This window comes from Kryptolebias marmoratus, linkage group LG22 (assembly GCF_001649575.2).
Source record: "Kryptolebias marmoratus isolate JLee-2015 linkage group LG22, ASM164957v2, whole genome shotgun sequence".
Classification (NCBI taxonomy): Eukaryota; Metazoa; Chordata; class Actinopteri; order Cyprinodontiformes; family Rivulidae; genus Kryptolebias; species Kryptolebias marmoratus.
This window is the reverse complement of record NC_051451.1, coordinates 16,711,269-16,723,971: the sequence shown is the minus strand read 5'-3', so window position 1 is coordinate 16,723,971 and position 12,703 is coordinate 16,711,269. Positions and strand designations below refer to the sequence as shown.

The 12,703-nt window shown below is 42.0% G+C and overlaps 1 protein-coding gene across 1 annotated transcript; it reads right to left on the bottom strand.

Moving 5' to 3' along the window:
• Nucleotides 1–198: 198 nt before the first annotated feature.
• LOC108244178 (max-interacting protein 1) lies at nt 199–8,874 on the bottom strand. Its single transcript, XM_017430129.3, has 6 exons — nt 8,417–8,874; nt 6,768–6,870; nt 6,607–6,636; nt 5,051–5,165; nt 622–793; nt 199–532 (listed from the first exon to the last, which is right to left on the bottom strand). The coding sequence occupies exons 1-6, from the start codon at nt 8,652–8,654 to the stop codon at nt 369–371; spliced, it is 822 nt and encodes a 273-aa protein (XP_017285618.1). The 5' UTR covers nt 8,655–8,874; the 3' UTR covers nt 199–368.
• Nucleotides 8,875–12,703: the final 3,829 nt, after the last annotated feature.

Genomic DNA, 12,703 nt, shown 5'->3' with positions numbered 1-12,703 from the left:
CCCCCCTTCAGTGTTTAACACTGATGCAATAATGGGTCCTCCACAGGATCAGGATTAAACGTGGTCGATCTGAGCCGATAGCAGGTAAAGGGACAGGTGACTGATTAAGCCAACCTTGTAAATACGTAAAAAAAAAGAGAAATTTACTGTCAAAATGAGTTTTGGAGGGAGACCCGTTTAACTTGGACTAAGCTGAACATAAGGCTGGTTTCTTGGATGGAGACGTTTCATGGAGGAGGCTGGTTCTTTTTTTTTTTTTTCTTTCTTTTTTTTTGACAACTAAACAGTTTGGGAGCGAAGGAGCTGGTCGTTTGAGAGGTGAAAGCCATAAAAAGGTCGCAGCTTGAGTGGAAACGTTGGCTGGTGCTTCAAGCGGAGAAGGCCACTTTTAGGCTGCAAGTGGAGTAGCCCTCGTCGCTGGCCGAGCTCTGCCGGCTGCTCTGGTCGTCCAGGTCACTGGCACCACTGGTGCTAACGCTGTCCATTTCTCCATGGGAGAACTCAGTGCTTTCCACGTCCACTTCGATGTCCTCTGCTCAAACACGAACAACAACGAATCCGCCGATGAATACAGATTTATTTAAAACAAATGAACACGTGTAGGTTGAGAAGTGGACCGACCTCGTTCGGACTCCGAGCGGTCAGAATCGGTGCGGGAGCCCAGGCTGTCTGTGCGGACCCTCTCCCACTCTCCATGAGTCTGCAGCAGGGCCAGCTGCCTCTGCAGGTGCCTCTGCTCCCTCTCCAGAGTCTCCAGCTGGTGCTGGCTCCTTCGGTCCGTCTCTTCGAGTTTCTGAAAGGAAGCATTCGGATGAAATCTCACGCCACTGCCCGCATAAAAAATAAATAAATAAAAAAAAAAAACCCAGACAACTGTGTGTAAATTTGGGTCTGCATTGGATCATTCTGGGTTCTTTCCACGCACCAGAGAGCGGTGAACTTCTCACGTATGCACGGATGTTTGCGAAGTGAGCCTCGTCCCATCAAGAGACACGGCCTCACCACCACATGATAAATTATTTAACAAGCTGCTGGTTGGGATGTACGGAAATAGCTGGTCTGTAAGTGTGGTGGATTCATACAAAATATGACTGAACTGAGCGGTAAAGTAAACCTGAAGGTCATCTTATCCTGCTGGTAATAGCAGCAGGGTCCTGTGGAAACCCCTGCAGGCCAGTCATCATGTTAATTCTTTTAAAACAAATCTGATACATCCAACGATTACATTTACATTCGTGCATTTTTATGATTACAGCACTGTAAAAATGCACAGGCAGGTTATGAACAAAATTTACTGATCATAGAAAAAAAACAACAAAAAAAGGACAGTTATTTCAGAATAAACTGCAGGCTTAGCATCCCTTCTAGGCGTGCATATCGCCCGCTGCCTTTCATGCCAGCATATTAAACTAAGATCGCCTTATGTTGACAGGAACAGAGCAATACACGTTTTTGGTCAAACCTTGTAAATGATCCACAACCTCATGCAATATCGTGAGATGTCACGCTCAGACTATGCGTTGAGGATGACTCTCGGCTACTACCACAGCAAATTTTAGCTCAGTATCTGTAAAGCAGGCAGAGTTATGGTCATTTTTATGTCGGCTAATGTCGATTAGCTGTGGTGGCCATCTTAAATTGGTTTGACTCCAAAGGTTAGCCAGTCGTAGATGTGCATCCAGTGATCACTTTCTGAGAATCTCATTAAAAGCTGCCCAGTGGTTCATGAGATTGTTTGTTAACAGACACACACACATGGGCAAAAACATTATCATCCACCTTCGCCTTTTGGCAGCGGGCAACTAATTCCATATTGCAGACATGGAATACATTTAGAAACATTATGTTGATAAAGTTTTCCACCATGACATCAGCTGTGTATTGATTTCATTTCAACTCCCGATAAAATAATACAGTAAACATCTTCAGCAGGAAGTTGTATATATACAACTTTTTAAACAGTATTGAAACATACCACAGTGGGTGGCGATGAACTCTCGAAGCAGAGACTGAACTAAAAGCTGCTGGTTTTGAGTAATGTTCAGTTTTATGCAAATGAGGTCAAATCATTTTCTTCACAGAGCTCCGGACACCTTTGCCTCGCTGCGTTTCACTAACCAAAATCTCGACTTTTTATTTTGTTTTTATTTGGTTTGTTCTCGTCTTACTTTCCAATCTATAGGAGTCGTACCAGCTGTGCCCTTTAACTGAACAACCTCTGGTTCTAAAAATACAGACGCAGCAGCATTTCAAAGGCCCACTTCCTGGACTTCAAACACGCAAGTCCAGAGCGAACAGCTGACATCAGGGATGCTTCACTCCTTCCCCACCCACCCTCGCAGTGAGAAACTCCCACAGATTGTTTGTCAGGATTGCTTTCATTTCACAGCCCTCACACCTCGGCTGTTACTACAACACGACTGCGTTTCCTTAAACAAAAAAAAAATAAAAAATTGATTTGACTTTAATTGCAGCTATCAGGGGAGCCAACGTGTTGAATGTTGGATTCTTTTGTGCTTCGGAGTCTTTTGATCCGGCTGTCAGCCTCGCGCAGCTCAGGCACTGATTCAGACTGAGTGTTATTTTTTTTTTTTTTAAGAGATTTGAGGCCTGTAGGAACAGTGGTCAGCGTTAAAAAAACAAAAACGCAGCATCCACCACGGACGAACACTAACTGGTGTTGAAACTCCTGCAGAGGGCAGCCTGCAGCAGCCCCAGGGAGATGGCTTGTGGAGGAAACTAAAAAGCGCAGTAGCACACATAAAGCCAAAGCGCCTTGAGGGGAGCTCTTTTAGGGACACTGTAGAAGTCACCCTTTGTCACTGTGCACACTCGGTCTGTTGTTAAACCACTGGCAACGCAGAGCAACCAAAATGGAGTCAATATATCTGGAGCTTTCTTCTTATTTTCAGCTGTTTCCACTCAGCCGGCTGAAATTAAAAGGCAGATAGATCGTATCCATCAACAAGTACAGGAAAAACAGGATCAGGGTACTGGCTAGTGAAGCTGTAACTATAGATTCATTAGGTTTTGTAAATAAATCCAACAGTTTCCAGGAATGTCATCGCCCGCTGCCAAAGGCAAAGGCAGAGCGATAATATTTTGTCCGTGTGTGTCTCTGTGTGTGTGTGTATGCGCTCATTTGTACCATCAGCCGTCATGAATCCTTGAACGATTTTCATGAAACTTTCTGAAAGTAATCATTTAATTGACACCTACAATAAGTTTTGGACTCAATCTGATTCGAGATGGCCACCGCAGCCGACTAATCTTTGAAAACACCAAAGTGACTGTAACTCAGCCACTTAGACAAATATCGAAATTGAGTGTGGTAGTAGCTGAGCATTGTCCACAACACATACCTCGAGTACAACACATTGCGTTACATCTTTGCTGTAAGCCTAGGGATTAACTGTTAGAGTTAACCCTGTTTGTCTGTTAGCAGAATATCTCATGTACCACTCTGGGAAAGTTAGTATTGGCTGTGCATCTACAGCTGATTGACTTTTGAAGTCAACCCAACTCAAGATGTCTGCCTTAGCCAACAGAACTTAGCCAACACAAAAAATGTCTGTAACTCAGTGAAATTTGCAGACACTGAGCTTAAATCCAGTGAAGTAGTGACTGAGAGTCATTCACAACCCGTACACCAAAGCAAACACATTACACAGGATTTCACATTATTGCATGAGGCTGCGCATAATGTTGGGTTCAAGATGATATCAGTTTAAAACTCCGGCATGAAAGGCAGTGGGTGATATAACGATTTCATTTTTTTTTTTTCTCCAAGAACTAGGGTTTTTTGGGCCTGTCTTTGACTCACTTTTGTTTTTATGAGCTGGAACTTGAAACTAATACAAGGTGTAGAAAACATATTCTAACCCTAAATCATCCCTGGAAGGTGTGTGTGTGTGTGTGTGTGTGTGTGACTACCCAGATTTTTTGATGCGGCACTTGCAGCGCGAATCTGATCGTAATATTGTGCCTTTATGTCTGACATTCTGTATGACTCGCGTCGTGTTTAATATCCAGTGTATCTTATTAGATCAGTTAGCTCTAATCTCCACCGCATTATGCAATAAAAAGCAGCAATAAAACACTGATCTCTCAGCACTTTGCTTCACAGGACGAATAAAAAAACCACCCACAACTTAAATGGAAATGTGTAACATTGTTAGATTCAGAGTTAAAAGAACTAAAGTGCACTTCCGGGTTTCACTGTTTGCGTCGGACCAACTCCTACACACGAAGATGGTATTTACCCAATCTGCCCTGTAGCTAAAAACTATAAACTCTGTGGAAATGCAGAAAACCTAAGTCCTTGTGCTCAAAATGATACCGTAAACCTTATTTGGATCAAACAGTAATAGCTCTCTGGGGTTTACGCTGAGGGGCCCTATAGGACAACATGCTACAGCGGGTTGGTTTCATTTGAAACGGCAGACAGGAACCTAAAGTGACCGTCAGTTGGATGAAACCAGAAAAGGCTTACTGAGCGTGCAGTTTCCACCAATTACCGAACAGCTGCATCGCAGATGGTTTCCCTCCTGCCGAGAAAGTTCCTACTCTGAACTACTCTAAAAAGGCCACATAAAAGCTCTTTCTGCTGTGTAAAAGCAAAAAAATAAATTAAAAAAAAGGTTGCATTTGTAATAAGAATTGTATGAAAAGGTTCCTGCAAACCTAAAGCAACTCCTGCCTTTCTCCTGTAGGGAGACAACAGACATATTTGTGAGTAATGAAATTCAAACAGCCTTATTCACTGGGGACATTCGTAAAATTAACAAATGCTGAATTCATTTAGATGATAATTTTGGACTCAAGCTCTGAATGCGAGGTACTTGTTCACGTCTGCGTTTTCTCTACTGCGACAGATCAAAATGTGTGTTTTATCACGATGGTATTGTATGTTGCTGCAAGTTATAAATCATCATTGCTAGTCATGAGAAAGAAGGAGCGTCTGCTTCTGATGAAGGACGTCTGAGAACAAAACTGAACCCGCGGCAGCTCCCAGTTCCACAACAGCAGCAGAGAGCTGAGACTACAGCACCTTGATGTGTGCTTTGGCCTTGTTGAGCAGTCCCAGTGTGGTGTGCCGACTGCACTCTGGTCCCAGAGGGATGAGTGACTTCAACCTCTCCAAACACAGGCGGAGATGCGCTCGCCTGAGGGAGGACACGTAGTCAGAGTCATTTCTCTTCAGAGACAGACTAAAGCAAGTACAGTACATTAAAAAAAAAAAAGCTTAAAATGTCAAATTACGACAGTTATTTACAACCCCAGCTCCAAAAAAGCTGGGATGTTGTGTAAAATGTAAATAAGAACAGAATGCAATGATGTAAAGTAGTGAAGAACGGAGTGAAAAGGTTCACCGGTCTCCGAAAACCTGAACACCGTCCAGAGACGCCGCCATCTTCTCTGGGCCAAAGCTCAGTTAAAACAGACAGAGGCAAAGTGGGGAACTGTTCTGTCATCAGACCAATAAAAATGAGAAATTCTTTGTGAAATCCACAGACACGCCACCCTCTGTACTAAAGACGAGAGCCTAATATCTAATATGGGCACACAGTTCAAAAGCCTGCCTCTCTGATGGTATGGGGGTGCATTAGTGCCTCTCGCATGGGTAGCTCACAGATCTGGAAAGGAGATTTGCAAATCATTGCATTCCATTTTTCATTTGCATTCTACACCAAGTTCTAACATTTTGGGTTGTAAAAAATATCAGATTTTAATTTTTTTTGTTACACTTATAATGTGCATCTAAGTAGCTGCAGATTTCAAAGCTTAATATTTTGTTTCTGATCCAGCAAAAACCTCTGAAGCCTGAGTGAATACATTTATTTGCCAAAGGACTCGCACCATCCTTTCATGCAGCGGAGGAAATTAGGTCGAATCATAACGCTGTCTGTGCACCGGCCAGCGTTTTGTGAATAAACCCGCGCCTTCAAAAAAAATGTCCTTTCGCTTCTCATTTATCTCAGAGGGAGAGATTGTCCGCATGCACGGCCAGTCAATTTACATTTAGGATAAAACGCGCTGTGACGTTTGCTCCTCGAATAGAGCAGGTGCCTGCCTCGTCCCGGAGAAACAAAAGCAAACTGCTGTTAGGTGTGCGGGCTGCGAATCTTTCAGGAAGAAGCTCTTGTTGTCTGGAAAACAGACGGTTGTTCCCGTTTGCTGACTGGGGAAATGCCTGCATGTCCTCCAGGAACAGAGGCTGGTTTAATTGCCTTGCAAAATGCACACTGCTATCCTGTACAATATATATATATATATATACACGTTGTGGATTAAAGAAAAAGTCTTTTAAAGAGCTGCCGTGATAAGTTTATTTACAGAGCAGGCAGACATCTCATTTTAAAACGATATGGGTAACCTATTTAGCATAGGGCTGAGATATGCAAACATGGATCAGTGGACAGAGCGTTTGGTTTTGTTCATTTCAAGCTCCATTTGCAAACAAGCACGTTTTCAAATAAAAACCGTGCCACAGCAGTTGTAAAGTCACAAAGAATCCTTATTCCACTTTCGAACGGTTCATTTGCTCGTCCTGGTCTTTACTTTTCAGAGCGGTTCATTTTCGTAATAAGCATAAGCTTCACTCACCTGTTCTTTTCCAGCTCATTGTGCGCTGACCTGTTCAAACGAGAAACGTGTGAGCAACGCCGGAGCTAAATGTGCTGTGTTATAAACTGAAAACGCAGACAGATACTGGGATCTTGATAACGGGTCTCGTAAGTCCTTTCTTCGGATTGTTTCAGGCTTACCTGTTGTGAATATTGTCCAGCTTCTTGATCTTGAACTTACGCTGTTTCTGCTGAAGGGCAATCTGAGATGCAGGGTACGTTGAAGCATAGCCATGCTCGTATTCTGCTCAAAAACAAACAAACAAACAAAAAAATTAAATTATTCTTTAATGTTCAGTTTTAATCAGTGCCTTACAAACATTAGAAAAGCTGGAAAATGTGTCGTGAATGACTCTAAGCTACTATCATGCCAAATGTTAGCACAATATCTGTGCAACTGTCTGAAATATAGTCATTTTTCTGTGTTTTATAATGTCTTTTGGCTGTGGTGGCCATCTTGTATCGTCTTAGCACTTAAAGTTAACCAGTTCAAGATGAACATCAAATGATTACTGAGCTAGTTGGCTAACAGACACAAAGATGACTCCAAAGATAGATTTGCAAAAATTTTAACAAAGATATTGTACAATCTGTTAGTGCTCAGACTATGTCTTAAGGGTCAGTTTCGGCAACTACCACAGCAATTTATAGGTCAATGTATATTAAATTGACTGAGTTATTGACATTTTTGATTTTTTTAAGGTCAACTAGTTGTGGCAGCCATCTTGAATCTGTCTGACTCCAAAAGCTAATCAGTTGGAGATGTCCACCCAGTAATCACTTTCTGAAAGTTTAATTAAAATCCGTCCAGTGGTTCATGATATATTTTGCTAACAGATAAACTGACATTTAAAAAAAAAACAAAAGAACTGAACACTTAGTCAAACTGCTTCTCAACAAATACATACAACCTACATAACAGAGCAAGAAAACGTAATAAGTTAGTAAAAGTTGATTTGTTGGGAGTATTTTGTTAAATCCTAACTGTTTAACAACGATTTCGCTGTTGCTAAAGACGGCCTACAATTCCCATGAACCACCCCTCTCAGTAACACACGACGTCACACGCAAGCCTCGGCGTGATTGGCTCCCCGCAGTGACCCTCGCGCTGGGGAACACGTTTCCCGACCAATAGGAGCTCTCCGATTTGTTCCATGTGGAAACCATGTGAACAACACATACAAGGAAGCCGCGGCTGCCCGAGAAAACAGCGGCGGGACTAAAAATAGGACTTTTTTTTTTTTTTTTAGAAAAATTTTAAAATCTGAATCGAAGCGTGTTGTGTGCGAGAAGGGACCGCAAAAAAGCGACGTTTCTCGGACGTTTTAGGGAAATAATCCCGGCGATTTGATCAGAAATGAAAGGTTAGGCTAGGAACGGGCACCCTTTAGATATCACAAATTAGCCTAAAATAGAGAGAGAGAGAGAGAGAGAGAGAGANGGGGGGGGGGGGGGGGGGGGGTTGCTTATGAGCATTTTAAATATAGCAACGGATAGCTGCAGGCTATTGTTGCAGCAAAATTAGTCTCGCTAAATCTCGGCTTTTGCTGAAACGGGGACATTTTATTTTATTTTGGACAGTCATGTCGGTCCTTTTTCGCAGCAGGAGCAGCAGGTGAAAATCTCTCAGGGCCGGTAGGTGCATCTGTCCGCTGCGCGTCTTTTGTCGCCTCTATTGTTGTCTGCTCGGCGCATTATAATCTCTCTCTCTCTCTCTCTCTCTCTCTCTCTCTCTCTCTCTCTCTCTCTTACCCCCCCTCGTGGGTTTTATTTTATTTTATTTTACTTACTTCCGTTGCTCTTCTCAACGTTTTCAATGTAAGTGGCCGCGTCGAGCAGAACCTGCACGTTCCTCATGAAAGTGCCGATCCGGTCCATCGCGGCGCAGTCGGAGTCGAAAGCGTCGCCGAAGGAAGAATAGTCGGACATCTCTCCGGAATCCTGCCGCTGGTCCTCCTTGGACGCGTCAGGCTCCGACAAGACCTCTCCGGCTTTCAGCTCGCTGTGCTGTCGCGTGCACTTTACCATTATTTGTATTATTTGTTATTATTATTATTATTATTAACAGTATTCTTTTTATTTAAACTTATGGCTTTTTTTTTGCTGGAGAGACGCGCGGCGCCGTCCTGTGTGCGCGCTGAGCGGATGACTGAAATGAACTAGGCTGGATGGAATTGCAGTCCTTAGCCTTAGCCACTTGCCCTACTTGGTGGATAATCCCTCCCACTAACGCATGCACATTGCATTCATTGTCAACCGCTCCACAATAAATCCTCATTATCAATCCAGCGGGAGGAGGAAGAAATGCAACGAAGTCACGGAGACCTGGTTGAATACCGGCTGCTCCGGTCCGTCAGAAAGACACCTTATTGTCTGAATGCTGAGTCAGCCTTCATTCTTTTGTGTTTCCGTTTGTCGTTATTATGATAATTCTCTGTCATAGTTTTTTTTTTTTTCTTTTCCTAAAGGCTATTTTATGGAACGTAAACTACTGCATATGCCCTATTTCACCCATATATATCAAAAACATTCATATAAATAAAGAGTTGTGACTTGTTTTTAACTTTTAAACCTTTAAAAACATTTCTCATTTGGATACGTTAGGATCTCTTCAAACACCTCAAAAACATTTTTTAATCTGCTTCAATCAGATTAAATTTTTTTGTATTATTTTGTTACTTTTAGCTTTTTTTTGCTTGCTTCAGTTAGCCTTTAGCTAACATTTCATTTTAACTTTTGGATAAGATTTTTCTACCTTTAGCTAAACCTTTTTAATTTCAGCTTTCAGGTAATATTTTTCTACTTTTAGCTACCATTCTGCTACTTCTAGCTAGCCTTTTGCTACTTTTAGCTTTTTTGCTAGCTTTGCTTAGCTTTTTGCTAACATTTAGCTACTTTTAGGTTGTGGATAGCATTTTTCTAGCTAAACTTTTGCTCCTTTTAGCTTTTATGTTGCGTTTTGCTACTTCTAGGTAATACTTTCTTCTTTTAGCTACCATTCTGCTACTTTTAGCTACTATTCTGTTACTTTAGCTTTACTTAGCCTTAAGCACTTTGAACCACCTTGCTGCTGAAAAGTGCTATATAAATATATTTGACTTGACTTTATCTAACATTCAGCTACTTTTAGCTTTTGGATAGCATTTTTTTCTACCTTTAGCTAAACCTGTGGTACTTTTATGTAGCTCATTGCTACTTTTAGCTAATATTTTGCTCTTTTTAGCTAGTATTTTGCAACTTTTGGCTAATGTTTTACTTACTGCTACTTTAACTTTCAGGTAGAGTTTTGCTACTTTTGCCTTTTTTAGCTCCCATTCAGCCACTTTGAGCTTTTAGCCAACCTTTTCGTGCTTCTATCTTTGAGCTCACCTTTTGTTACTTTAGCTGTAATTTTGCAACTTTTAATTTTTACCTAGTGTTTGCTATTTTTAGCTTTTAGCTAGCATGTCTGCTAGTGTTCTGCTTTCTTTTTTTTAGCTTTACCAAGTCATTTCAGATTCTTCAGCGAAGTCATTCGTCGCACTCGGCAGTTACATAACGTTTCTGGAGAAAATGCCAGTTTGATTTGACGTTAACTGTATCATTACGAGCAGTTCTCTCCTGCTTCCGCAGCGCCGCTGTGTTTGCACGCAGCGTGCGGTGGCAGACGGTATCAGACCCAATCATCAGTTCAGCCTGGATATCAGCTGCCCTTACTAATAAATATGTAATCAGCCGAGGCTTTTGTGTTGCAGAAGGGCCCTACATGAAAATTCTTAAACAATAAATGCTGCCCACACGTCTGATGTGGTAATTCAAGGACATTTATTTACACGTGTCCTTTTATTTAGCGTTGTGATAGGAGGCCTTCTTTAGAGATAAATTCAGCTTTTATATTCTGTGATATTTGAGGCAGTTTATCATTACTTTGCATTAGATTATAATTGGTTTTACCCATGTGTATGTTTGTCTGTAGTGTTAGCAAAATATTTCATGAACCACTGGGGGGGTTTCAATGAAACTTTTAAAAAATAACCATTGGATGGATATCTACGGCTAATTAACTTTTGGAGACAAGCCATTTCAAAATGGCCATCACTGCCAAGTGGCATCAAGAGACAGAAAAATGTTTTTTTTATAAATATTGAGGTGAGCTGGGCATGGCTGTAGCTGAGAGTCATCCCCAGCATATTCTCTGAGTGCTAATACGTCTCGTGAGATCTTACACTGTTGCAATGAGGTCATTCATGACATCGTATACAAGTTTAACCAAAACACCAACATCTCTGTCTCTTCTCAGTGTTTAATGATCTGAGTTTAAAACTCAGCATTCCTTTAGGGAACGCCAGGCCTTTAATGTTGCACCTGTCCTTCCCTTCACGTATTGTACCGTGCTTCAACCCGTCTGAGTCATTGCTCTGTTCCTACAACTTACATCTCAACATGAAGATAAAATGATGCACTGGTGAAGTTGTACATCATATCCCCACCCCGTATGTTTCGGCTAACCTGACAACAGAATTTCCCCTTACTAGCTTTTAAATTTAGCATGCTATTTGGTAAAAACTAACCTTGGAGTTAAATCTTCTTCCTGTTTGACTGCTTTTTTCTTTTGTCTCTTGAGAGATTAAGAAGTCATTTTCGGCCAGACTGAGAGGGATGGAGGACAACAGAGGGGAAAGGGACTGCCTTTACAAGGCCAGCCATGCGTGCAGCCGGGGCATGTTGTGGCTCCCAGACAATAGGTGCAGATGGCTAGCCCGCTGCAGATGTGGCCAGGCCTGTAACGGACGCCTGCGAGGAAGAACACCCACCCGTGGCGTTTGTACCAGCCGCCCGGTGAGGGAGGCCATCGATATCTTTTATCCGGACACCCAAGTTCAGAATGCACTTACAATGCATCTTACATGTGCTGGTCTTTTTTTTTTTTAAATGTCACTTTAATCCTTCTTTCAAAACGTCACCCTCCAGGTCTGCTACCAAAACGAGGCAGCTCGAGTGAGACGTGGACAGAGAGTTCTGTGTGTGTGTGTGAGGGTGGGGGTGGGGTGGGGGGGACTGACAGCGTTTCTCCAGGAAAGTCTCATATGAGAGTGCGTGCCGCACACTGACAGCGACAGAGTGGAAAGCTGACCCGCTGTAGGTTGGTGTAGAATGTGACCCCAACTGGAGTAATCTGAAAAGCCTGAGGATTACACCAGCAGCTCGGCTGTCACAGAGGAGGCAAAGTCACGCTGCTGCAGCAGTGTGTCAGTCCAAACATCATACCTCTAATAACTCTGTCTATCTATCTATCTATCTATCTATCTATCTATCTATCTATCTATCTATCTATCTATCTATCTATCTATCTATATCTATCTATCTATCTATCTATCTATCTATCTATCTATCTATCTATCTATCTATCTATCTATCTATCTATCTATCTATCTATCTATCTATCTATCACAAAAATGGCTCTAACTTAGTCATTTCTAAAGATAATCCCAGTTTAAAATAAAGCAACTTTTAGCTGATCGTCTGCCAACTGTTCCCACTGAAAATCACATTTGTTTTGTTGCTGTTTTATGTATCGAACTACATTACTTCTGGTTTAGCCGAAGAAACGGAAATGCTGCCTGGTAAAACTGGTGAAAAAGTTAGCCCAAATTTAAAAGGAAAAAAAAAGTCTTTGAAAGACCTTCAAAAAACTGGGACCTACTGCTTAAGACCACATAGAAAGATCCCACGAATGTCCGGCCCCTAGAAACTAAGGTTCTATGTATTTACATTATTTAAATCTGTCTTTGCACATCCAGGTGGTCTGGAGGCTCTGCTGTTGCTTTTAAACAATAGCTGCCCTTTGCCCTGAGGTCAGATCTCAGCACTGCAGCAGGTCACGTGTCACCTGCTCTTTATTCCCTTTAAACTGTCAGTACAGCTTCAGACTCCTCCTATAGGAAAGGTTGATACACCTTAGAGCAAATGAATCCCTGATAATTATTTAGCTTTGATTAAAAAAAACCACATGCATATTTTTGTTAACATGAGATATGCTTCTGCCTGTTTGCCTGTTCATATGTCTTCTCCGAAGTGTGTTTGTGTTTCGGGGGGGG